The following is a 27,034-nucleotide window of genomic DNA, read 5'->3' as shown; positions in this document are numbered from 1 at the left end:
GTTTGCCCTAGTTTACCAAAACATTTTGTAGTTGGCACAATACTCATTTAGACCTTCAAAAGTCCTAATTATCTTTTAGCCACTTGGTGGCAGCAAGAGACAAACATGGCATGCTACCACCTGCATCTAGATTTGGCCATGTCTGAAATAACTCTTAGTTTCTCCTCTCACCTTATGTAATGGATTCTGTGGAGTAAGCTGAAAGCTGCCTGGCTGGTATGATCCCTGGGCTCCAGTGTAATATGAAGGCATAACCTGCAAATAAGTATTGTAGTCTCCATAAGATATAGCAGGTTCCTAAATGGAGAAGAAGATCCATGATAAACCAAAGGTCAAAACAAAACTATTTTTAAGTAATTACTCTTACTTGACTACAGTAACTATCAGTGGACAGATATGGAAATATCCGAGTTAAGCCAAGTTTCTAAAGGAAAGAATTTTTAGTTCAGAAAGAGCTCAGGCCTACAGCAATTTCTCTCTCTCATTGAGTCTGATATAGGAACTTTTAAAAATCTTTATGCACACAATCCTTTTTTTTTTTTTTTAAAGGGGGAAATTGGGTTTTGTATTTTTTAGGTTTTGCAGCACCTACTGGGGGTCTATAACAATGTGAGAGCTAAATAGCTCTTGGATAATACCTTAGCGGGAAATAACTTGATTGTTCACTTACGCTGTTCTATGGCTGCAATGTATGATCATTTTTAATGCGCTCCTGCTCTATTTTACAGCACATAGTGAAAACTTGAGGTTGTAGGATCCAAGGTACAGGAAAGCTTAGGGAATACCAAAGACTGTGTGTTTGGGATCCACACAGTGACTCTCCAGCCCCATTTTCCCCACACAATCTGGTCCTTTCTGTTTACACTAGTGCTGAAGCACATGTAGCATCCTAATGCTAAAGGACAGAAGCAGTCAATGGAAATGTGAAGGAAATTCATTTTACTTTTACCTCAGAAGCTTCATTTTCAAATTCACCTACTCTTGCTTGAGTAGCATTGTATGCCTGCGCATAATGCTGATACCACTGCTGCACAGCCTCCTATAAATGAAAAAACTGGTTCACTTCATCTGCCTGCTATGGTGATTTTAGTTTATGCCAATTTCCCATGACCGTCACAGGGCACTAGATTTAATTAAAGACAAAAGCTCTCCAAGACACACAAAAACAGATTTAAACCAATAATAAAAATCCAACAGAACAGTTTAAATATATGTTTTAAGTGATTATGTGACAGGTGTCAGATTAAAGTCTTCTACTCACCCAGAAGATATAGACCAATTATATGTCTGAACCTCATCTAGTATAGTATATGTTTGTGATGCCCATTACACATTAAATAACTTGATTCATTGGTTTGGAATTTGTTTGTCTTACGGCTCGTGAAAAAGACTTAATTCTGCACTTGTCATCTAAATTGATACCAGGACCCGAGTGATAATATCCTGTTTATTAACGACATAAAAATTGATCAAAATGCTCTATAATTTATAGTACCATTGAGCCAAGTAACTCCACCATCTTCACAGAGCCATGGGATGTCTTTACAACAGGTCCTACTCCAAGTAGAACACAAAACAACCACATGAAACTACAGTGTAACTTCAGTTATCTATAAGTAATAAAGCAATAAAAATATACCAAGCACCCCATTACAGGAAGGAAAGTACTGTTAGCTAACATACCTGTGTATAATCCCCATACTGTTGAGAATAATTAAAGTAGTTTTCCATTGCATGTTGTGATGTAGTTCCCTGAGAGACTGCAGCATCCACTATGTTGCTTGAAAGTCCAGTGTGCTGCTGTGTACTAGTTGCTTTGCTAGCAACTGCTGCTCAAAACAAAATTAAAGGGCACATTTTGATCTTGGATACACTTGTGTAAACCCAGAATATTGTCACAGACCTGGAATTTATTACTCCAGATTTACACATTTAACTGTAATCAAAATCTAGCCCAAAATATAAAAGACCTTGTTTGATAGAAAATAGTTTCTAGAATGTACATAAATTCAGAACAAATATTCTAATTCTGTACATTTGCATTAGAAATACTGCAGCACATAATATCTCTTTACAGATAAGAACTAGTATAAACCATATTTTTTAACTAGAAAATTAGTTATGAGGGTCGTTTATATCAATTTACTTTTCTTCTCAGTGCAAGTTCTTTGAAAGAGAGAATCCAAGGTTTTATTAATGACAAATGCTGTGGTTGTTGGGATGGTTTAGTAAGCAGAGAAACAACTTACCACCCTCTGCTCTTGAAAGCTTTAAATCAAATCACAAGGTGTTAGACAAGCATCTGCGGAATGGCTGCTTACCCGAAAGACATACACCACGCAACACGCTTGCCAAATTCAAGTAGGGATTGGTACTAAGACGGATTTCTTTGGGTGGTTCCCCCAGGAGCGAAGTCTGTTTTTTTGAGGGAATCTGTAAAAATGTTATAAATCGTCATTCAATCCATTTTTCAGCTATCACTTAAGTCATAAGTAAAACAAAAGCAATGACATGTGCTTGTCTCTACATGACTTTAAAAACATGCAGATTCCACAGGTTTTACAGCAGAATATCTCCTGAACTGAATCATCTGAACAGACTGCTCAGATTACAGATATTTTTTCTTGCCAAGTAGTTTGTCAGCCAAGTGTCTCTTCAGACCAGCAGGGAAGGGTTGGGGAAGGGGGGAACTTGCAAACGTAGTTTACCTGAGTATATTTAAAACCTCACTAAAAGCCATCAGATTAATAAAGCTAACAGTAAGCATGTGATACATGACTAGCTTCAACTCAAGTCTCTGGCAAACCAAGGACTGATTAACTCTGACTTAGGGAGGTAGAATTTTCTCTGATGTACTAATGTAAAATGCCTTTCTGATCAAGTTGCTTATCAGCGCCAGCTGTACTTACATTAAAGGGGAAAATAGTTGGGAGCGGGTCTCACTCACTCCCCCAAACCAGCAGAGGTGTGTGGGCTCCTGGAACTGTGACGGACTGAGTCTATTCTGCTAGTTTTTGCCTCTCTGTGGTGCTAGGTCCTTAACAGGGAACAAGCTGTTTCAGGAGAGCAGGAGCTCCAGAGGCAGCCTGCCTGCCCAAAGGCCACCCCTACGGGTATGTCCATGCTACATTCCGGAGCGAGCTCCTAGCCAGGGTCCGCAGACTCGGGCTAGCTGCTCTCTCGCTGGCATGCTAAAAATAGCTGTGTAGACACTGCAGCTCAAGTCTGGTGGGGGGCTAGGGAGGGAGGGCAGCATCTACACGGCTATTCTTACTTAGCACACTAGTGAGCGCTCCACTAGCCCAACCTTACATTTCATTTGTTGATTTACAGCATAAAAATATACCCAAAATATGTGCAGGTGGCAAATTAGTTAGCTAATCCTACACAGATTCTAGCAACATTTAAAACACCTGTCAAAATACAGCACCCCCAACATCTGCCAGAAAACATTGTTCTCCCCACTTTTGAGAGATGGGTCTCCTGATAAGTCATAATAGTGATGCAGAAGCACTTACTATCAATATCGATAAACATAAAGGAACTGGTCTATGCTGAGGGATATGTCTCCTCTCAAACTGTAACACATGGGAACTGAAAATCATCTCTTTTACAGGCCAATCAGAATACTGAGTGGGATTCCACAGAGACATACCGAGTATCCTACACAGAGGGCAAACTATTTGGCCAAATTTTCTGTGGACATAAGACTTCAATGGCATCACACCAATAGATAATTTGGGCCATAAATTTCAGAGGATTTTTACCTGCTTTTTAACACTGGGTATAATCTCTTCACTGTTAATGTACATTCAGGTTCCTAATTCACCTGGTAATAACATTTGGTACATCCGTTTGGGTTGGAAGTTGGCTTTTTCTACTACTAGTACCAAGGAGTTTATTCAAATAAGGGCAAATTTTTGCCCTTGATATTTAAAATCATAATTAAAAATGCAAATGGATTTGCATATGTCTAAAAAGGAATTTAATGCTCATGAGAAGTGTCGGAATGTCAGCCTGGGAAACTGAAATCCTTTCTTTAGTCAAAACCTCACACTACCACTGTAGCAGAGCCCTATTCTGAGAAGGGTTACTACCTCCGTGAGTCAGGAGGTGATTCAGTCTCCAGGCCCATTCAAACCTTGGGTTCAGTTGATACTGACTATGAGGGGAACCAGTTAGTGCCATACTATTAGGAGTTTCGTGATACCTGTCCACTGGGAACTGGACTGAAGACACCACTCTCAATTTCACAGAGACCACTGAGCAGCCATCCCAGAGTATGGATGGGCTGATTTCAAACTGGAGAACATATATTCACTTGAAATATGTAGCCCCGTGTGATTTTTATATAATTTTATTCTAAATCCATTCTGTTAAAAACGTACAAATCTGGAATGTACTACTAATGCAGTGTTTCTCAAACTGGGATCGCCGCTTGTCTTGGGAAAGCCCCTGGCGGGCCGGGCCAGTGTGTTTACCTGCTCTGTCCGCAGGTCCGGCCGATGATGGCTCCCACTGGCCGCGGTTCGCCACTGTAGGCCAATGGGGGCTGCTGGAAGCGGCGGCCAGTAAGTCCCTCAGCCCATGCCACTTCCAGCAGCTCCCATTGGCCTGGAGCAGCGAACCGTAACCAGTGGGAGCTGCGATTGGCCGGACATGAGGACGGGGCAGGTAAACAAACCGGCTCAGCCCACCAGGGGCTTTCCCTACACAAGCGACAACCCCAGTTTGAGGAAACACTGTACTAATGCACTCGCCTTAGAAAACTGGCCCCTGTATCAATTGATGCAGAAAAGGAAGTAACTTTATTAATATCTCTGCCAGAAAGGCTGTCCAAAAGTATGGGATTCAAAACCTCCCAAGATAACCTGCAGATTCATTTTTAGAATACTTGATAATCTGGAGTTTTAAAAGTTTATTTTCCTTTTTCATCTGTATGAAAAGGTGAACGAAAATGCTGATTAAAACATACAAAAATAATCTGTTTAAAATCCCAAATTATTACACTAACATAGATTTAAAAATTAAAATAATTACATATTAAATAAATGCTGAAAACAGAATGTAGCCAAAGACACTGCTTAGGTGCTAGTAATCTCAACTGCTTCAGGAAACCAAGAAAACTTAAATCAAAACATAATAAGCTAAGAGATTTCAAGTTTTCTGTAAATGTCAAATGTTTAAGTAAATACATGTACAGAATCCAGTTAATGGCTGCGAATCTCAAACAGTTTTTAATAAAGCATTTCATTTCTGCTTTAATTTTTTCTTCTGCATCCACACACTTTGAAAGAATAAATACAAAACCTGATCTGATGTCAAGGAAATGCCAATTGTGTTTTAAGAGGATGCAGATTAGAAACGTACATTAGGTACTGTTCTAGTTTACAGACACTGAATTCCAACACAAGCTCCATTTTTACTGTCTAAAAAGGGCATTTCCTGTAGCTAAGATAATTTCATCATTACATATAAAGAGGCATGTATATGAGGATGATAGTAACATAGAAAGATTCCTCTTTGTTAATTCATTTTGACAAGCAAAAGACGTTAATGTTTCCTTGCTGTAATTCATAATCCACATGACCTTAAAATGCTTTATAAATCATTCTATGATTCAGTAAATATTATAATGGCGATATTGCAAAAAGCAAATGCAGTTAATTTGTAATTGGAAGAACAACAACAACAAAGGGGGCGGGAGTACGGGAATGCAGAATCTATGTCCGGTTTTTCTTACCCCTGAACTTGTATCAGTGCTTTTTGACTGACTCTGCTGTTGGGGATGTTCTGTGCGCAAGCCTCCAGCAGTAAAATTTGTTAAGCTCTGAAGATAAGCCTGCGACCCTGAGCCAGCTCCTTCTGACAGTCCCACTGTAGTTGATTGTTTATCCTGAGTATTATTTTGCCCTGGCATAGCTTGTCCAACAACGGGCTGATTTGGAAAGAATGGCAAGATCCCCATCCCTGTTGCTGCTGTTGTTTGATTTGGAGTCACATTAGATGCTGCAGTCAACCATAAATGGAGAAACCTTTCTGTTAGACAAGATTTATCAGAACATTTTGCTTTTGGTTTTTATTAAGTGATGACAAAAACATTGAGAAATCTATTTCATAGCTGTCACATAACAGTTAACCCTGATGCTGGTAGCCAGGAATGCTGCAGTAATGAAAACCTGGAGCTTAATTTAAAACTAAAGCTAGAACAGAAAACTGTAACTGTATTTAATGCTATTTCAGTCTAAACATCTGCTAGGCTAAGAAGTGAAACTGACCAGGATCGGGTTCATTTGTTTTCTGCTACTCAAGAAAGCTATGAACAGCAGCAGCAGAGGCCCCTAAGTGATCTGTCTGTGGGCTCAGGAAAACAGCACAGCATCAGTTCACACTAGGAAGGTTTTCTTCACAACCTGAAGGGCTAGAAACTCTTTTTTTATTAATTGAAGGCTTAAATTCTGCAGAAATTGGTGGCCTAGGTCTCACTGCTCCCCAGGAAAACTCTTCTACTTACCACTGGTGAGTGCATTATTCAAGCCTTGTCTAGGAATACTGTAAAATGAAGTAAGGTGTCTAAAATCATTTATTTAACAAGACTTGGGTGCAATAAATGCAGAGTGTGGGGCTGTTAGTAGACCCAAAACCAAACTGAGTGGAAAATAAAAAGTTATACTAATCAGAGTCATCTCTGATCTTTCCACAGACAGCTTAAGACATCACTGTGCCAAGGAATTTGTAACCAAAAGTCACATCCATCAACACTTAGACAGTAAACCTCTAATGCTTAATGGAGTGAGCACAAACAAACTGTTTGCAGAGCTCCTCAACTAGAGGAGTTTATTCACCTTGGAATAACAAATCTAAAAAGGCAGATCCTGAATCAAAAAAGTGGTTCCAACCTTCCTAAAAATTGGTAATATCTGTGCAAGTCGAGTATTAGCATCCTGAAAATATTCAAAAAATGCCACAATGTATTCTGCACCAGGTGAACAGCAGAGAGAAGCATGGCAGTGAGACAGAGGAGAGAAGATACTGGTTTAAGCAGGAAATTCTGCAGAAACTTTTGCAAATCATCAATATGATGAAATACCAAGAGGGGTTGTAGGATAGCACCCACTCACCTGGCACATGTAAATCTATTAAACGAGAAACCCTTTGTGCCAAAACCCAAAGAAAGATGAGGAGAGAGGCACAAGAGTCAGAACCCTGAATGCACCAGATTAAGACTCTAGGGGGCCACAGGATAGTTTATTTTAAATACACAGAAATAAACCATGAAAGAATTCCTACCGAATAGTCCACTAAGAGCACAAACGTTTAAGAGCTGCCATCTGGATTTTCAAGGCACTGCATGTAATTCAGTTGTCAAATGTTGGAATCAAGAGGGAGGGAAAGTGGTAAAATCTACTGCAAGGCTGATCTTAGCAGCAAATAGAAATTTACAAGGGTTTCCTTAAAAGGCCTGTGCTATTTGCCCGGGTATTATGAAAGGGACATCTCAGGCAGGTAAACACAAGCCATGTTTTACCACATTCAGGACAGAAACACTGAAGAAGACAGGCAGGATCAAGTTTCCCCCATGGCCACTCACCTACAATTCTATGAAACTGATTGTGTAGAACTTGCCCATCTGATCCCAATGGATAATCCCTGCTCAATTTTTTCATCATCCGGGAATAGGGAAGATGTTTGGTTAACCTTCTGCTTCTATTGGCTAGCTGCTGAGAAGCCATGGTATGCGCACAGAACACTTCAGGGGAAACACCTGTTGTACAGCACATTGTGCACAAGGATTACAAAATCAGACTGCTACCAAGGCCTGAAGGTGCAGTTACACATAAGAAATGTTATGCACAAGCAATACAGAACAAATCCAATAGCCAGTCTGCAGGGGTTCCTCAGCATATACTCCACCTGAAACCTTTTTGAAAAAAACCCTACTGATATACCAACTTTGCACTGCAATCCCATGAGTTCTCAAGTGAAGTTGAGTTAGGCCAGGTCCATGCATATCTGTGTGAGAGATTCTGCAACAAACACATACATGCCTCAGGAAGTGGAGTCAGTGATTTAGTAGCTGGCACTTTGCCTTCTGAGTTAGGACTGAAGCAAACCGCAGCATAGTATCACAAAGCACTGGATGGCTGGAAGCACCCTCTTACAAAAAATAAAGTGAGCAACAGCTAGCACTTCTCACAGGAGACAAGGGTGTTAACCCCATTGTCCTGGCCAAATTCAAACTCAAATACTTATGTTCTGTGTATCTAATTTTCCCCTGCAGTTCCACTTGGATTGAGCATTCGTCTTCATTTCCTGTTATAAACTGTTGCATAGTGTTGTAAAACGTGTATCAAGTTCCACCCTGAGATGGTCATACTTCACAGTGAATAAAGTGACCTCTATCTCAAATTTGTATCTGTTTGCTAAAGGGACACAGTCAATTTAAAAGAAAAAAAAATCACCCTTTTCTCAGAGAACAATTTACCTCTGAGTTACAATACCCAAGATAACAGAGATTAGAAAAGAAAGTATTTCTATTTTGTTTAGTTTGTGCATTCACAACATCCATTTTTGTACAGTCTCTCCTGCGTAGTCAGTTATTGTCCTCAGTTGTTTGGGTGGGTCTTTCACACAGTAATGTGTAAAACACACACACACACAAAAGTAAAAAGTATACAAATATTGGCAGAGAGACTCGGGGCAGGCATAGTACATAAAAGAGCGAATTAAAAATAGTGTTAAGTTAATTCAGTGGATTTTAAATTGACAGCGTCCCTTCAAAGCCTGTAAATTAGCCTGTAAAGTACTCTGTGTGTTAGACAATATGAGTATTACAGATGCTTTGACTTCATTCTTCCTTCCTAGCATTTAAGTAAAAACACAAAACACCAGTTCTGCTACTTGAAACTCCCCAACTTGCTGAACAGCTGAGCAACAAACCAGAGTTGCAAAGGAGAGCATCAATCAAGTATACAAACAATAGTCTTTGCCAATATTTTGTATGGAATGGCCTTTGGCTGCACCTTACTAGAGATAAAAATGAAACTCAGACTCCTCTGAAGATGGCGCATCCTGGAACCTAAAGGGCAGAAAATAATTCTGCCTTATGGTTGGTAATGACATGTGAGACAGAGCCAATTCCAGGGTCTGTACTAGCGGTAATCACATCACCGAGTGCAGATCACTTTCGGATATTAACATGCAACATATGGCAATTGAGTTGTTAAAATGTTTGTGCAATGTAAGTTGTCATTAATTTTGATTGTATCCACATTATATGCAATTACAAATGGCAACAGAGGTGGTCTGTGCAACGGGGAGTGGAAGGGAACGAGTCCAAGAGACAATCATCTCTAAAGCCAAGCTGTACTAGATATGGGGGTGGGCTATTCTCCACTAATCCCACTAGATCCTGCTCTTGCAGAGTATATCTATAATAGACCCATAAAATGCAGATGTGTAGTTTCTGAAATTATCTGTCTCAAGAGAATTATTTTGAGTAGTTTTCTAGTTACAAAAAAAATTTCAGAAGAAAAATTTAATATACCACTATGAAGAAAAGAATGACTAATGCTAACAACTCATCTTCTTGATACCTTTCTTAAAAAAGATAGAGAAATAAAATTCCATTAAAAGGCAAAGCGGCTAATTATGTTTATAATCATAATTAACCTGTATATACAGTAGAACCTCAGAGTTACGAACACCTCAGGGATGTAAGTTGTTCGTAACTCTGAACAAAATGATATGGTTGTTCTTTCAAAAGTTTACAACTGAACATAGACTTAATACAGATTTGAAATGTTAACATGCAGAAGAAAGATGCTGCTTTTAACCCTCTTAATTTAAATGAAACAAGCACAGAAACGGTTTCCTTGCCTTCTCAAATCTTTTTTAAAGCTTTCCCTTTACTGTAATGTATTTGCCTTTTTTTTATTTTGGTCTCTCCTGCTGCCTGATTGTGTACTTCTGGTTCCAAATGAGGTGTGTGGGTTACAAGTTTTCCTTCTCTTCTTTCACCTTAGTAGGGGAGCAAGGCACTGGAGATTTACAGAATCTTAACGCCTACATCAGGGGTTGGCAACCTTTCAGAAGTGGTGTGCCGAGTCTTTATTTATTCACTCTAATTTAAGGTTTCGCGTGCCAGTAACACATTTTAACGTTTTTAGAAGGTCTCTTTCTATAAGTCTATAATATATAACTAAACTACTGTTGTATGTAAAGTAAATAAGGTTTTTAAAATGTTTAAGAAACTTCATTTAAAATTAAATTAAAATGCAGCACCCCCGGACCAGTGGCCAGGACCTGGGCAGTGTGAGTACCACTGAAAATCAGCTCGCGTGCTGCCTTCGGCACCTGTGCCATAGGTTGCCTACCCCTGGCTTACATCATCCCATTCCATTTTTCCTCAGTTTACATTTCAAGGCTCCACATCAGAACCATCCTCCTTGCGGCTGAGAACTATATTGAACTGCACGTTCACCAGCACTTTGCTGGCTGCAGGGATCTCTAATGCATTACCAAAGCATTTTCCCCACCCTCCTTCCTGACAAGGGACAGAGCACCCTCGCTTTACGGTATTCACAGGGAAATGAAATCAAATGCAGAGGAGTAACTCTAAGCTTATCCAAATACACAGATTTATATGCAATGAACAGCATTAGTCTTCACAAAGCCTTTAAACTTCTTGATGCTGCTGAACTACTTCTCCCAACTAAAGCACTAATTCCTTTTCCATCAAAATGTAACGTAAACAATTTTAGAGGTTTAAAAAATTCCATGTGATGGACTTTTACTCAACTCCAGTTAAAACCTAATAGGATTCTGGTGGGCTGGATTCACAGCTGATTTCAGCAGAACAGCTACTTGTAAGAGAAGCTTTGTGATGTTGAGATGCATCAGGTGGGAACCTACAGGAATGAATACTAAAAACCTATTTCTGTCCTCATGTGAAGAGACAAGACATTAGGAAAATTCATTAAAAACAAGGAATATCAGTAAAATCAAGATATTTGATTTCTCCAAAATCAAAACGTCGAGGTCTACAAGCGTATTAAAAGTAGACGCCCTTAAAATGGAATAAAGTTAACTGTAGGACTAAAAGGCATGGACTAAGAGAGGCTACAAGTATTGAAAACCAAAGTAATATAAAGTAAAGCAAATGCCCTTTTTAACATGTCTAGTACACTGCATCAGATAGGGGATATGGGCATAAGCAAAGAAAGCGGATAAGATCTAGTCCCATTCACATATCCAAGAACATCAGTAAGAAAATAAGACACTAAAATAAAAACAGTGCTCCTTTCAGAAATGGAGAACTTCCGGCAAGAAATAGCATGCCAAATCACCTTAAGCAATTAAAGCAAATTCAGAACCCTAGCCAAATATATTCCTGCGGGTTTATCTAATACTTGAGAGTTGTAATAGGAGAGTGTTGATAGTGTGCTAAATTCACTCAACACAGGAAGATGAGACTGTCTTATATTAAATGTTAAAGCACCTAGCGTTAGCTCTTAGAGTCATTTCGCACAAACAGAATAGACATCTAACTACCCTATGTAGGAATTAAAATAATGCGGTCATGAAAAAATGTGTCCGTGATTTTAGAGGCTGCTGTTAAAAATTTGGCTCACATCCAGAAAAACTCATTCCTAGCATAAAGGAGTTAATCAGCAAGTCTGTTCATGCTTAGTCTCTCCTTGGAATATGTGGCCCATTTCTGTTCACATTTTACTATTCTGCTTACTCTTGGCTTCTTTCAATTCTATACCTGTTTGACTTAAGTGATAAACTTCATGGTCAGCCTGAACTGACACCAAGATGTAAGCAAGTGTGTATGGGATATATGATACCATGCTAATTATTCTGAATTTGTTTGGATTTTGATGTTTAAGCCTGCAAAATTAACATGAGCAGACAACGGCCTGCTGGAGATTTAGATACTCAAGTACATGCCTGGCAAATACAGACCATGGAAAACAAAAATATGGGAATCTTCTGGAAGAGAAGGCAATGAAGCCAAGGTGTCTGTGCCAGAATCCTCATCTATGTTTGCTTTAGAAGCTAAATGGAAATATGCCCGTTGTTTGCATTGCTGCTTTTTTCATAAAATATCAAAGTTTGTGTAACTGGGAAGCCTTGGAGTTTGTGCTGGGTAGTGAAAGCAGCCAATGCAAACCGATCAATACAGCAATAATCAACATAATTATTTTGTTAAATGCTCCTGTATTTCACATTGTTGTTAGGCTTGGTGGCTTCCTTATTCTGTGGTGATAAGGTTAAAGCTATTCATTCTCACTTTTCTTAAAAAAGTAGGAGTGAGTCAGCTGCATAATTTTCAAACTGGACATTTCTGCTGGTATAGTATGAAACAAAATGTCATTTACATGTATGCGCTTTTCCATTGTTTCCCGGATCTGCACTCACTGATGGTATTGGCCTTGTTCCCAATACCGTCTGAAGTAACATTGGTGGAGGCTCTCCAAGCAAGCCAGGTTTCTATAAAGAAGAACAAGAAGTATTGTAAATGACTACAGTCATCTTTCCTTAGCTATTCCACAGGCTTTCACATACAGTTAATCTCTTCTACATATGCTAGATGGTTAAAGTTTTAAAAGGCTAAAAAAGTCCTATTTGTTTTAGAAAATAGTTAATAAAACTATAGATAGGTAGATAACTGAAGTTAAAATGATGAACTTACATTGTTAGTTTGAATATTCTCAATTGTAATTAGTTGCTTCTGTGCCAGTTGTAGGTGTGAGAGGTTCTGTAGCAGTAAATTAGATGTATTCCCCAGAACAGAATTCTGCCAAATTGACACAAGAAGCATTAGTTAAAGCAGTGGTCCCCAACCTTTTTGTGGCCAGGAGCACATTCATGTTTTCAGAAGAGTGTGGCAGGCACCAGCAATTTTTCAAGGCTTATTTTGTATTTGTACATTAAATAATACGAAAAACATATTTAATATAACATAATATTTGAATCCAGAAAGAAGAGAGAAGCTGGAGAGAAGCTGTGAGGACAGAGAACACCGGCGCCCGCAGCCCCAGAGTTTTCTGTCCCTGGCAGGCGCGGGGCTGCAGCTTCTCTCCCCTGCTGGGCACTAGGCGGGCGCACATAAATGCCCCGGTGGGCGCCATGGCGCCCGTGGGCACCACGTTGGGGACCACTGAGTTAAAGAATACAAAAAAATTACACTTGTTGCAAGATTTCCAGCTGATGTGATATAGGCCAGATACTTTCAACTTATGAATAAACATGACAAAGGGGAATGACTTTCCATATCTATGTTTATCTGAAGTCAGTGACTTCCCCTCCATAAAACCAAATCCTTGCTTCATTTGCAATCAAAGCTTGCAGAAGATTCTGAATTCCCTTTATCCTTCCTTTCCTCCAGTTTGATTTTCTGGGTGCTTTTTAGAGGATAAGTGTAGTTTATTGTATTGTGCTTTACAGTGTATTTATTTCTTACATGGCATCTGCTCCAAACATCTCACTGCTTTATTAGGTTACGTTGGGATAGTTAGGGGCTATTATATACTGCTGCACAGTTTCTAAACATTAATGCTACCTTCAGGAGAGGATACCTACACATATATGAGTCTTCCCTTTCTCATTGGTAAGTATCCTACATAGACCACTATTCAGGCTATGTTCACACTGTGGCTCATAATGCTTTTTGAAATGGTTTTCATGCACAGTTACACTAAAACACTGTTGTAACACGGTTTTCACCCACAAGCAAGAGACTTAACGAACCATGTTGAGATGCCATACTAGAACTTTGCCTTGGGGGTATTCTACAGTATGGTTTTTGGATTGCATGGTGGTTTAAAAGAAATGGCTATCCACACTGGAGCATCAAATTATACTTCAGGGGTTCTCAAACTGGGGGTCGGGACCCCTAAGGGGGTTGTGAGGTTATTACATGGGGGGTTGTGAGCTATCAGTCTCCACCCCAAACCCCGCTTTGCATCCAGCATTAATAATGGTGTTAAATATATAAAAAAGTGTTTTTAATTTATAAGAGGGGGAGAGTCACACTCAGAGGCTTGGGGTCACCAGTACAAAAGTTTGAGAACCACTGCTATAATTTGTGCTAACTACATGACTATTGAAAACAATTAGTCAAACATCATGCTTGGAGAGCAAGAGGTTCTTGAACATGGATTTGCCAGCCAAAATATATATTTGCTCCAGGTCTCTATAAACCTTTTTCTGTAGCACTCTGGCATTTAAAGAATGCATTCTGTGAGGCAAGACTAGAAATATGGAATAAAAATTCTTCACTGTGTGAGTGCAGACAGATCACCACTAATGATTAAAAACTGAAGAAGCAGCTGAGCAGAGCAAGTAGGGATTTGCATGCTTTATGGCTTTGCCAGAACTCTGCCTCACAAATGTTTCTAGACATTTATAGCCAGCACAGTTTGGCCTGGTCTACACTAGGACTTTAATTCGAATTTAGCAGCGTTAATTCGAATTAACCGTGCACCCGTCCACACCAGGAAGCCATTTAATTCGACATACAGGGCTCTTTAGTTCGAATTCTGTACTCCTCCCCGACGAGGGAAGTAGCGCTAAATTCGACATGGCTATGTCGAATTAGGCTAGGTGTGGATGCAAATCGAACTTAGTAGCTCCGGGAGCTATCCCACAGTGCACCACTCTGTTGACGCTCTGGACAGCAGTCCGAGCTTCGATGTTCTGACCAGCCACACAGGAAAAGCCCCGGGAAAATTTGAATTCCTTTTCCTGTCTGGACAGTTTGAATCTCATTTCGTGGTTGGACATCGGGGCGAGCTCAGCAGCACCGGCAGCAATGCAGAGCTCTCCAGCAGAGGAGTTCATGTAATCTCTGAATAGAAAGAGGGACCCTGCATAGACTGACCGGGAAGTCTTGGATCTGATCACTGTGTGGGGCGATGAGTCTGTGCTTTCGGAGCTGAGCTCCAAAAAACGGAATGCAAAGACCTACGAGAAGGTCTCCAAAGCCATGAGAGACAGAGGATACAGGCGGGATGCAACGCAGCGCCGCGTGAAAATCAAGGACCCCAGACAAGGCTACCAAAAAATCAAAGCGGCAAACGGACGCTATGGAGCCTGCCACCACTGCCTCACCAGTGACCATGGACTCTGACGATGGGACAGTGTAGACGGCCAGTTCCTTGGCGATGTTCGCGGACGGGGAAGATGAGGAAGGGTTTGTGGAGGACGAGGCAGGCGACAGCGCTTACAACGCTGGTTTCCCTGACAGCCAGGATCTCTTCATCACCCTCACGGAGAGCCCCTACCAACCCTCCCCGGCCGTTAACCCGGACCCTGAATCAGGGGAAGGATCACTCGGTAAGTGCTTTAAACATGTAAACTTTTATTCTTAATATAACAGGAATCTGAAGTATGTGAAAAGGAGGTCTCTATATATATGGGGATAAATCAGAAATCCTCCTGGGAGATCTCCACGAAGCTCTCCTGGAGGTAATCGAAAAGCCTCCGCAGGAGGTTCCTGGGGAGAGATGCCTTATTGGGTGCTCCGTGGTAGCACACTTTTCCGCGCCAGGCTTTCATGAGGTACTCAGGGAGCATTGCCTCCCCGAGCACGGCTGCATAGGCCCCTGGTTTGTGCTAGCTTTCACGCAGCATGCGCTCTCTATCTCCTTCAGTGATCCTCCTCAGGGCGATCTCGCTTGGCGACTACTGCATCTAATTAGGAAAATTACCATAATGTTACGCCTGGTCCAAAGTATTTTAAAAAAATCTCCGGACAGACGGCGTAGCAGAGAGTCAGCACGCTGCTGCGTGACAAGCGTAACGGGAAGCCAAAGAATCAAATGGACGCTCATGGAGGGAAGGAGGGAGTGGGGGGGCTGAGGACGCAAGCTATCCCACAGTTCCCGCTGTGTCCGAAAATCATTTGCATTCTTGGCTGAGCTCCAAATGCTTCTAGGGTCAAACCCAGGGTCCGCGGTGGTTCAGGGCATAGCTCGTCAATGTACAGCCACCCCACACCCCCAGAAGGAAAAGGGAAAGAAATCGTCTCTTGACTCTTGTAAATGTCACCCTATGTGTACTGAATGCTGCTGGTAGATGCGATGCTGCGGCACGCTACGGTAGCATCCTCGCCCTCCCTCCCCCGCCTCATGGGTGACTGATGGTGCAAAACGACTGGTACCCGTCCTCATCATCAGCCTTGCGGTAGATGATGTAGTGCAATAGGACTGCTACCTGTCCTCATCATCAGCCCATAAGTAGACGGCCTGCTAACCGTCTTCATCATAGCAACAGGGGGCTGAGCTCCATCAGCCCCTGCCCTTCATGTGTAAAGAAAAGATTCTGTAATGCCTGGACTATCATAGCAGCTGGAGGCTGCCGTACCCTCATTTCATTTCCCTAACAAGTCACTGTTTCTTATTCCTGCATTCCTTATTACTTCAGCATACAAATGGGGGGACACTACAACGGTAGCCCAGGAAGGCTGGAGGAGGAGGAGGGAAGCAACAGGTAGAGTTGTTGCAGGGGCACCCCCTGTGAATGGCACACAGCTCGTCATTCCTGTGGGATCTGACACAGAGCGGCTGTGCTCTGTAGTTCTCTGATACACTAAAACCCTAGTACAGTTGCCCCATATTCTAGGCGGGACTGTTTCTATTTTTAGATACCATAAAGGAGGGATTGACTTGGGGAGTCATTCCCAGTTTTGTCTTTTGCGCCCCCAGCCGATCTCGGCCAGGGGCACCTATGACAGCAGCAGAAGGTGTAGTGCAATAGGACAGCTACCCGTCATCACCTTGCCAATTTACATTGGCGTGGTTGATGGTGCAATATGGCTGATAACCATCTCTGCTGTCATGCAAAAGCAAATGAATGGTGCTGTGTAGCGCTGCTGAATCGCCTCTGTCCGCGGCATCCAGTACACATACGGTGACAGTGACAAAAGGCAAAACAGGCTCCATGGTTGCCACGCTATGGCGTATGCCAGGGCAATCCAGGGAAAACGGGCTCGAAATGATTGTCTGGCATTGCTTTCCCGGAGGAAGGAATGACTGACTACATTTACCCAGAACCACCCGCGACAATGAAATTTGCACCATCACGCACTGGGATCTCAACCCAGAAGTGCAAGGGTCGGGGGACACTGCGATGGGGTAGAACAGGGGCAGAGTTTATGCTTTCCGGATTGCCTGCTGCAGGAGTGCGGACGAGATAGGTGCTGTGCATGGTCTTGTTCACAGACACAGACTAGACTGTGTTCATTGTTCGCAGAAATGTATCTTTGCAAGGAATTCACTCCCTCTTTCCCATCACACAGCTTCCACTGTCTCCAGACCTGCCACAGCATCCCCCTCACAGAGGCTGGCAAAGATTAGGCGGCAAAAGAGAAAGACACGGGATGAGATGATCGCTGAAGTTATGGGGTGCTCCCGAGCCGAGGCGGACCAGCAGAGCCAGTGGAGGGAGACCCTCTCTCAGCAGCAGCGCTCACACAGCGAACGGGAGGTGAGGTGGCGTGAGGAAGACAAGCAGGCGACTCAAACGCTGCTTGGACTAATGAGGGAGCAAACAGACACGCTCCGGCGCCTTGTGGATGTTCTGCGGGACCGCAGCCAGGAGGACAGAGCCCCCCCGCAGTGTATCTGCAACTGCCCTCCCCTGCCACAAAGTCCCATACCTCCCGTCACCCAAAGTAACCAGAAGGAGTGGCGCCAGGGGCCGTGAAAACTGTCACTGCACCCCAGCAGAGTGCTCAAGTACACAAAAGCTCTCATACCGTAATTTTTGAGAATTCCTTCCCTTCCTGACTCACCCTAGTCCCAATCCCAGTTTCATCCCCTGACTGTCTGGTTAATTATTAAAAATACTTTGCTGTTAATTACTGTTTCCGTCATGCTTTTTTACACAACGCTGCGTTTGAAGGGGTGGGTGGGGAAGGGGGTAGGGTATTGCATAGGACAGTCACCTTTAGCAGGGTACATAGACGGGGGCAGGATCAGCAGCAGGTCACACACACAGTGCAGTCAGTAGGCACCCTGGTCAGTATGGGAGGTGGTTTGCAGGTTCTGTGTGGGTGGGGGGGTACGTGACTTTGTAGCGGGGGAGGGGGGTTACAGATCTCATGCAACGGTCCCTGTCCTGGACCACAGAGCCACACAGCAGAGGAATCTGTATCCGTCCTCCCCCGCCACAAGGCCACATAGCCCCCGCACACAGAGTCCCAAAAAGGAGAGATGGCAGGCTCCGTTGAAACAACCAGTCCGGCACTGCAGACTGCTCTGGGAGCAGGAGCCTGTCATTCCTCGAGTTTAGAGGTGGTCTTTACATCACCGCACACTCTACCCAGCACAGTCTGCGTCCCAGTTTCAACCCTTTAATGCAAAGTCATCAATAAAGAAACCTTTGTAAAGTTACAGTGGAACATGTATTTTATTTTTAAACGTGTGTTGGAAGTGGGGGAAGCAGGGTGGACAGGGTATGTAACTGCAGATGCTGGTCAACAGTAACTTGGTAAAGAAATGGGCAGGTTCAGCTTCTCTGTAAAGAAACTGAACAGTCACAGGTCACGCTGCTCGCTGCTACTTGAAGAGTTCCTTGTCGCTGTGCAAGGTGCCTGCATAGGGCTTCACGAGGCAGGGCATTAGTGGGTAGGCTGGGTCCCCGAGGATCACTATAGGCATCTGCACATCCCCAAGAGTTATTTTGTGGTCCGGGAAGAAACTACCTTCCTGCAGGCGTCTAAACAGAGCAGAGTTCCTGAAAACACGCGCATCGTGAACTTTGCCTGGCCACCCGACGTTGATGTTGGTAAAACGTCCCCCATGGTCCACCAGTGCTCGCAGCACCATTGAAAAGTAGCCCGATTTCTCAGCAGCTAACTGTGGAAGAGGTGGACAATAAAGTGCGAGGAGTTGACAACGGCCATAACTGCCGCGGGCTCCGTGCTCGCAGTGCTGTGGTGCCCGCGCTGTCACTGAGCAGAAAAGTGCACGAACAGATTGCCCGCAGGTGCTTTCTGGGAGGGAGGGAGGGCGTGATTGACGGTTCAATGATGACAGTTACCCAAAACCACCCTCGACACATTTTTTCCCCCAGCAGGCATTGGGGGGAAATCCCAGAATTCCAATGGGCAGCGGGGAGTGCGGGAACTGTGGGATAGCTTCCCACAGAGCACCGCTTCCAAATTTGACGCTGGCCCCGTTACTGTGGACTCACACAGTCGAATTAGTGTTTTTAGTGTGGATACACAAATTCGACTTCATAAGGTCGATTCCACAAATTCGACTTAAGTTGATTCGAAATAGTCTTGTAGTGTAGACATACCCTTTGTGTCCCAATGTGGCAGGGATGCAGATTCCTTAGGAACTAAACTCAGAACACGTAGGGGACAGACATTCATGTCACAGAACAGTCCTCTGTGTTTTGGAAATTATTTACAATAATATCAACACACAAAAGAAGGAATCTCTAAAAACCTGCAAAAACAGTATTCTGCAAAACAAACAGGGGCCAAATCTGGATTAACTGCATCAATATGTTTGTGCATTGAGTCCGGACTGCTGTCCTAAGCATCTCAAGTAGAAATGACCTGCGTCTGATGTTGCCAGTACATCTTTATTTTTTATCATTTTATTTGTATTTTCTGAGTTACATCAAGAAAGAAAATGTACTGATTAAATGACAAACTTTTAGGAAAATTGTTTGGCTGAATCTTCAAAACAGACTCTCTGGATCAACCACAGGAAGAGCTGTTAAACAGTTAGACCATTCAGTTAACACAACTCTAACTGTTCAAAATGTGTTATGGCGGCACATAATGTCTGTCATTAAGAAATAGCAAGAGTAGCTAAGTTAAAAAAATTATTCAGTGATTCATCCAAACAACTGTTCAAATTCTCATCTGTCATGTCCTCCTAATTATCTATAATTTATTCTATAAGCAATGTTTTGGCATCATATTTTTAAAAAGTGATTCCCTCAATGTATCATTTAACAAAATCTTGAACTGTCAATTCCACACAGCAAAAACAACATATGCAGGAAGGAATGTAGAAATAAGCTGAACCAGGGTTCTTTTGACAAACCAACAAAAAGCTAGAAAGTAACACAGCTTCTTTTCCTGTACATAACAACACTGAATTCCAAGAAAGAAATAGTGACCAGATTCTCTGGCACTGAAGAGTACCCCAAAAAGATACATTACAGAATAAGGGTACACAAGTGCCAATGAAAGGAACCTAGATAATTAAATTACTGTCAGTAATTCAGCTTACTGGGCCAGGTTTAGTGACTAATTAAAACCAGGAGCTCCCATGGAAGAATATTAAATGCATGAGCCTATCCAACAGCACTAGCTTGTTTGGCTGTAGTATATTTAAGCCAAAAAGCAGTGGATCATCATCAGTCATACTGCAACTATGTACAACGTGCCTCCTTCCAACTGATTACAAAGCATTTATGTTGCCTTCCAAGGAAGCACAAAATCTACAAGACCATAGAAAGAGCAACAGTAACTAAATATATCAGAGGAAAATGTCATACATATACTTTAAAAATGCAAGCAAATAATAACACTCTTTGTGTTCAGTAAACTTTACAACATGCAGCAAATGTATTTCATTCTGTGGTGTGCTGCAGATCTAAACAACATACCTAACATTTGAAAGGAATACATGCCTCTAGATAACGCATAATAGAAAAATGAGAGAGAGCAAAGTGACTTTACTGTGAAGAAAATCTCTCCTATTTTAGTTCAATCTCTCTTAACAGACATGGAGCTATAGATCTTAAAAGTATAGTAGAAATAGTAACGAATAAATAAGAATTTTTTTTATTTCGAGTAGGAATTTCAAAAGTACTGAATAGAGTAAGGAGCAAAAACCTCATTTAAAAATCAGTGGTATTAGAGCTTCCTAACTTCTCTAGGTACTTTTGAAAACCCCACTCATATTTCCTAAGGGTAAAATTCAGTCCTTGGCAGAGTCCACACTGTGGAGGCCCCTACTGTAGTCCTGATGTGGTAAGCAGAAGTGGAAACTGGGTGGCCTGTTGACCCAATAGACTGGTGCAAAAGGGAGTACTGATTGTGGACAAAAGCTGCTACTCCAGCCCAGCCCTCGTCCCTGAGTTAGGGGGTAGATTCATCCCAAATCTCCCTACAAGATACCCCTATGAACTTTGGATTCTTTGTATGAGCTTCCAGAATATCTCCTTTTACTACTGTTGGGCTCCTAGTGGTTTGGAAGTCATAGGAGCCTTACAATACACCACAAGAACTCTGAGAACACTTCAGTAATACACAGTTTTGGTTTATTTTTAGCTAAAAACTAACATCTCAAAATTATTGTTGTTGTTATTATTTATGTAGTACACTTTACAGGCTTTAAAAATAAAGACAATGATAACACACTTCCAGCCTTGAATCAGACTTATTTTCCAAAAAGGCTTTGTTCTTGCTGCGTACAAAATGAATCAATGGTCCTTATTACTCAACCTGTTACTTGGAAACAGATGTTCTTTCTAGAAACAATAAGTTCTCCCTACCACAAAACAATCAGGTAACCGCGAATCAAAAATTCAGAAAAAATAAAATGGTAATTTGCATACAGACAGTAAGCACTCCTCAATTTTGATTAGTCAAATCTCATATCTTATTTAAATCAGTCTCTTGAAATTACTTTATACAGTATATGTTAAATACGAAGCCATTTTAACAAAAACATTTGATTTTAGTTGTCAATTCTTGAGATCTGTTACACGTTTTAACGAAAAATACTGCATAAATACATAAATTGATATAAATTTTTTCACACTGATAAACATACCTGGTGTACTTTATTCAAATGGAAAAATCCTGGACTGGCTGCTGTATTTATAAGATGAGGTAAACCAGCAGATACTCCAAGAACTGCTTGAGAAAACACAAGATAGCATCCTTGACAAATTTATAGAACTTTTAAAAGTTAGGCAAAGAATGATTTTTAACAGTTACATACACTTTATATATTTGCTTTTTCTAAATATTTCTATAGGATTTAATATTTAATTAACTGACTAAAAATCAGGACAGTGAACCCTTTTAATACACATCTGGCTGAAGCTTATTATGCAGAGAGACTCTTATCCTGCAATTAATAGCACATAGGAGAACTGCTATGTCTGCCTGGAGCCCCACTGAAGTCAACAGGGTTCCTCAAAGGTGCACAGGTCTTCTCGTTCACCCTAAACTGCAGGACTGGGGCCTGAGTTCAAGTGCTTCGATAGATATATAGTCACTGGACATACAATTTCTGTGCAGTCAATTGTAAACAGGTAATAATTTAACATGTCATCAATGGGCCCTTAGAAGTGAATGGCAAAACTCCCCTTGACTTCAGTGGGAGCACGATCAGGGTTTATATTAGGGACTGTCACACTAGACAGAAACTGAGTTAAAATAAAAACTAAATGCAGATTCCTCAGCAGTGCTGCTCGCCATTTTACAATACTACAGAGTGCTCACAGTAACAGGGGGAGCCTCAGCAGTCTGAGGTAACAAATGATGACAGGCAATAAAAACATGTGGAATTTTTGGAAATTAAAAGATTCAAAATATTCAGTTACAAACAAAACGGTGAGATTTTAAAAAGAATTCAGGAGACAGTGTTAAAAATATGGTGAAGCTGGTAGTTTGGTGGTTAGCGCAGGGACTGGGTTATTGTTCTTATTTCATATATTTATGGTAGCACCCATAACATGCTGGGAGCTTTCCAAATATTCAAGAAGGGACAATCCCTGCTCCAAGGATCTCACAATCTGAAGACAGACAGACAGACAGACAAGCAGAGAGATGTTAAAGGAAGGGAAACAGCATTAGGAAAGTTACACACAACTAAACTCTATTCACTCTGGAAGCAGCATGGGAGAAACAAGCAGTTAAGTGGCACTTAGATGTGGAGAGGGTAAGAATATCACATGTAGGTTCTATTCCTGGCTCTGCCACTGACTCCCTGTTGGACTCTGGGTGAGTTGCTTACCTTCCTATGACTCAGTTTGCCCAGTTTTACAATGAGTAATACAGTAATAACCATAGGCGTGTCCCGAGAGTGCTTTGGTAAAGTTATGAAGTGCAAAGAATTATCAAAGTATTGCATAAATAGCAGCTTATGCCATCAACCTATGCTGTTCCTTCCCTTTAAATTGTGCTTCTGTGCTCCCTTAAAGAGTCTCACTTCACTGCTGTTCTCCCTGGAGTAGTCCCCATCCAATGAGATCATGCCCTTTCTGCAGAGATCCACTGGGCACTTCCACATGCTCAGTTGTTCTTACACATCCCCTCCATACAGACTTCTTTCAGGTGGAGTTATGGAAATAAAAGTGATTGCACAAAAAAGGGCCCCTCCTTACTAAACAGATTTGCTGCTTTATGTATTCAGGGTCACATATGCTTCCTTCAGTAAGTAAAATACTTTATTACCCCTTTTAGCACTGCAGAGACAATGCAGCTAAGGTTCTTTTTAGCCTTACCAACAGAATTATTAAGAAAGTTCTGATTACAAAATCTTTAGTATGGGTCATGATATACACGTCAGACGGAATCCAGCTTCCCATAGTGAGTCTACAAGGCTGTCACAGTTTGAAAAGCCATCCTTTTAAATGTAACTTGAGCAAATTTAATACAGAAGCCAACGTGAGGCAAATATGAAACCACACCGTGACATTTTTACAGCCAACCTTCTGAAAACAACCACACTCAAAGCTGTCTTGCACTTTCCCCACCTTCACAGATACCTTTTAATGCATTACTGCTCTCTCATAAAAAGCCACATATACACTTTTTCACAACTATAGAGACCCACACACCTGTTCCTTGAAATACAGGTACAATTCTGATTATCCAAACTCTATGCAAAATTCAGAAATGCCCCCAAGAGTGGAATTTTGTTTTTCCCAAAATTTCAATTTTCTGAATTTCCAGGAACCATTGAAAAATTAAGGTTCACCTGCACAGAGGGCAAGATACTCATCTCCATTCTGGCCATGTCATGACAGGTAAAAGGATCCTAAAAGCCCTCTATCCAGCAGCAAGAGGACTGTTCCCAAGCGGGCATTGATGGAGGAAGCCATAGGCTGCCTCCCAAAGACCCACTCCTGCACTACGGAGCCATCCTGGGAGCAGGAGAGTTGTGCTGGGTGCAGGCCCACCGCACCCAGTACTGTGGCCCACAGAGCAGCCCAGGGAAGCTGCTCTAACTTGAGGTATATCTACACTGCAAAAAAAGGTGTGTTTTAACCCAAGTTAGTGAACACAGGTTAGCTAACCTCAGTTAAGAACACACTTTTTTTTGCAGTGTAGACATACCCATAGAGAAGCTCTGAGGGCTGTCTAAGTTAAACTAAGGGCCTCTCCATCCCCCAGAGCAACCCAGAATTGGAAGGGTGCTAAAGTAGCTTAAAGCCACCTCATCCCTCCCAACTGTCTTAGAGGCACTGCATAGATTCTCACCCACACCCATAATACTTATAGCACAGCCATTCATTCTTAAGGCAGGTCTATGCTACAGCCTAAGCTGATATAATTTACGTCGCTCAGGGGTGTGAACCCCCCCCTACACCCAAGTGACACAAGTTTTACGCTGTCCACATCAGCGCTATGTCAGCGGGAGACGCGCTTCCGCTTCTCGCCAAGGTGGAATGATGGTGCCGACGGGAGAGCACGCTCTCGCTGGTGAAGATGTGCTGCAGCTGCACCGATGTAGTGCTGTAGTGTAGACTTGCCCTGAGTCTTCCCTCACTGATCTCTTCAGACTGACTGTTCCCATTCTTATTGCTAACACTTTAATTCTTTGAAACATGATACGTTATTTTTAATTTATTGTCCATTCAGATTAGAAGGAAAGTTCCTTTGGAAGAAGGACATTGTTTAACAGTGTGCTTGTAAAATGGTATATACATCTATGGTAACATACAAGAAAGAAATAATTTTAAAACAGTATGAACTAGAGAGGGACTTGAGTTGCAAGTTCAGATCTGGAACCAGATCCCCGAAGTCTGAGGGTGTTTGGATGAAAGGTTTTGTTTTATACCAATTTCTAATATAAATATACATAGATTGCAGAGTTAGCATGAGGGTGTTTACAAAGAGCAATGATATTTAAATTCACTGTTTGCAGTGTTATAGCCATGTTGGTCCCAAGATATGAGAGACACAAAGCAGGTGAGGTAATATCTTTTATTGGAGCAACTTCTGTTGCTGAGAGAGAGACACTTTTGAGCGACACCTCTGCAGAGGTATTAATTGCCCACTTCATCAGGAACGGTGTCTTGAAACATGCGTTAAATCCTAATGCTTCACAATCTTTTCTACCTTGTATTTAGCTGTGACACTCTGATTACCTTTCCCAGACCTGAAGAAGAGCCCCGTATAGCTTGAAAACTTGTCTCTTTGACCAACAGAAGTTGGTCTAATAAAAGATATTACCTCACCCAGTTTGTCTCTCATTTAAATTAACTGTCATGAGAGTTTATTGTCCTTTTGTTTTCTGTCACTTTTGTGAAGAGGACTATCCCGAGGCAATTATAAACATACGTATTTTAAAAAGTTGCTCCTGATTTTTTTTTAAGGTAAAGCTTGTTGTAACACTAACCACACGGAATTATTTTCTTATTTATCTCTTTTTAAAAAGGCTTACCACGTTTACGGGCACGTCTACACAACTGGGGCTGCAGTAACATTTGTAACATGGCTGGGTTATTTAAACTCTTCATAATCTGCACTGGATTTGGCTCTGGAAGCAATCCCTTTCTATTGTTTCTCATCTGGAATTAATAGAAATACAGAAACATTAGACTCAGGATTAAACAAAAGCATATTCTGTTGCCATGACTACCTCAAACAAATTTGCTGGTGCAAACCCTTTATTTATAAAACAAATAGGTTTAGATCCATAGTTGGATACTATTTCCTTGATCTCCATGTGTCACACACCAGAGTTCAAAGATCAGTGTTCCTGCAATTTCCTTTCACCAAATATATGTAATTAACCCTTTCACTGTACAGCTCATTAGTAACATATTCCAGCATTTACTTTACACTGAAATTATCACGGTTGCTGCATTTCTCTCCTTCCCCTTTAGGTTTCTAGATAGGAAACAATAAGAAAAGTATAAAACTAACAGGCATAACAGCACCTCAATATTCTCATTACTTCTCTCTCAACCTTTTAAACCAGGGGTTCTTAAACTTTATTGCACCGCGACTCCCTTCTGACAACAAAAATTATTACACGACCCCAAGAGGGGGAACCGAAGCCTGACCCCAGCTGCCCCAGGCGGCAGGGCCAAAGCCTGAGCCCCACCGTCCCCGGCGGGGAGGGAGTGGGGGAAAAAGCAAAGCTCAAGGGCTTCAGCCCCAGGGAGGGGGCCTGTAACCTGAGCCCCGCCACCCAGGACTGAAGCCCTGAGTCAACAAAACTGACTCAGTCCTGGCAACCCCATTAAGATGGGGTCACGACCCGCTATGGGTCCTGACCCACAGTTTGAGAACTGCTGCTTTAAACCGTTCATTCACAGACTGAAATTATAATGTAATGTTTGTAGGAACAAAAAGGTTTCAAATACAAATTCTCTTCATGTAAATATTTCATTATGAAATAGAAGCTCAAAAAATGTGCCCCACAGCAACCCCTGCCCCCAACTTGTCACCCTGCCCCCTCACAACACAAAACACACACACTTATAACACCCACAGGGCAGTTTTCTTCCTGGAAAAAAAACACATTTTCCCCACAACTCTGGAAAGTAAAGAAGGAGATGTAGTCCACCGTTAAGACCAATAAAATATGCCATCTTTAATAACACTAAACTCAGCTGCTCTTCTACAGAGTTGAGGTAAATAACTCTATAGAAAAGCAGCTGAGTTTACTCAGAGCTATCCAAAGTAATGAGAATATTCTGCTACAACCTTCAAGACAGCTTCATGTACCACTTACCTTCACATCCAATTTTCTAAGAAATAATTTGATATGACATGCAGGGCATAAAAGCTTCATTCTACACCAAGCAT

General features: G+C 41.7%; 1 protein-coding gene across 4 annotated transcripts in view; it reads right to left on the bottom strand.

Annotated features, from left to right (window-relative positions):
- The window catches only part of RAVER2 (ribonucleoprotein, PTB binding 2), a 67,473-nt gene that overhangs the window by 3,665 nt on the left and 36,774 nt on the right, over positions 1–27,034 (bottom strand). Inside the window, exons 5-14 of one of the 4 annotated variants that reach the window (XM_045026822.1) lie at positions 25,662–25,788; positions 21,816–21,901; positions 12,701–12,805; positions 12,387–12,498; positions 7,592–7,765; positions 5,744–6,009; positions 2,322–2,433; positions 1,684–1,829; positions 950–1,039; positions 172–297 (exon numbers count right to left, since the gene is read on the bottom strand). In XM_045026822.1, the coding sequence (XP_044882757.1) occupies positions 172–297; positions 950–1,039; positions 1,684–1,829; positions 2,322–2,433; positions 5,744–6,009; positions 7,592–7,765; positions 12,387–12,498; positions 12,701–12,805; positions 21,816–21,901; positions 25,662–25,788 (1,344 nt within the window). The remainder of the gene's footprint in view (positions 1–171; positions 298–949; positions 1,040–1,683; positions 1,830–2,321; positions 2,434–5,743; positions 6,010–7,591; positions 7,766–12,386; positions 12,499–12,700; positions 12,806–21,815; positions 21,902–25,661; positions 25,789–27,034) is intronic. The other 3 variants (XM_045026824.1, XM_045026823.1, XM_045026825.1) reach the window with 3 other exon arrangements.

Source organism: Mauremys mutica, chromosome 8 (genome assembly GCF_020497125.1).
Source record: "Mauremys mutica isolate MM-2020 ecotype Southern chromosome 8, ASM2049712v1, whole genome shotgun sequence".
Lineage (NCBI taxonomy): Eukaryota > Metazoa > Chordata > Testudines > Geoemydidae > Mauremys > Mauremys mutica.
The sequence above is the reverse complement of the archived record's forward strand: the minus strand, read 5'-3'. Positions and strand labels throughout refer to the sequence as shown.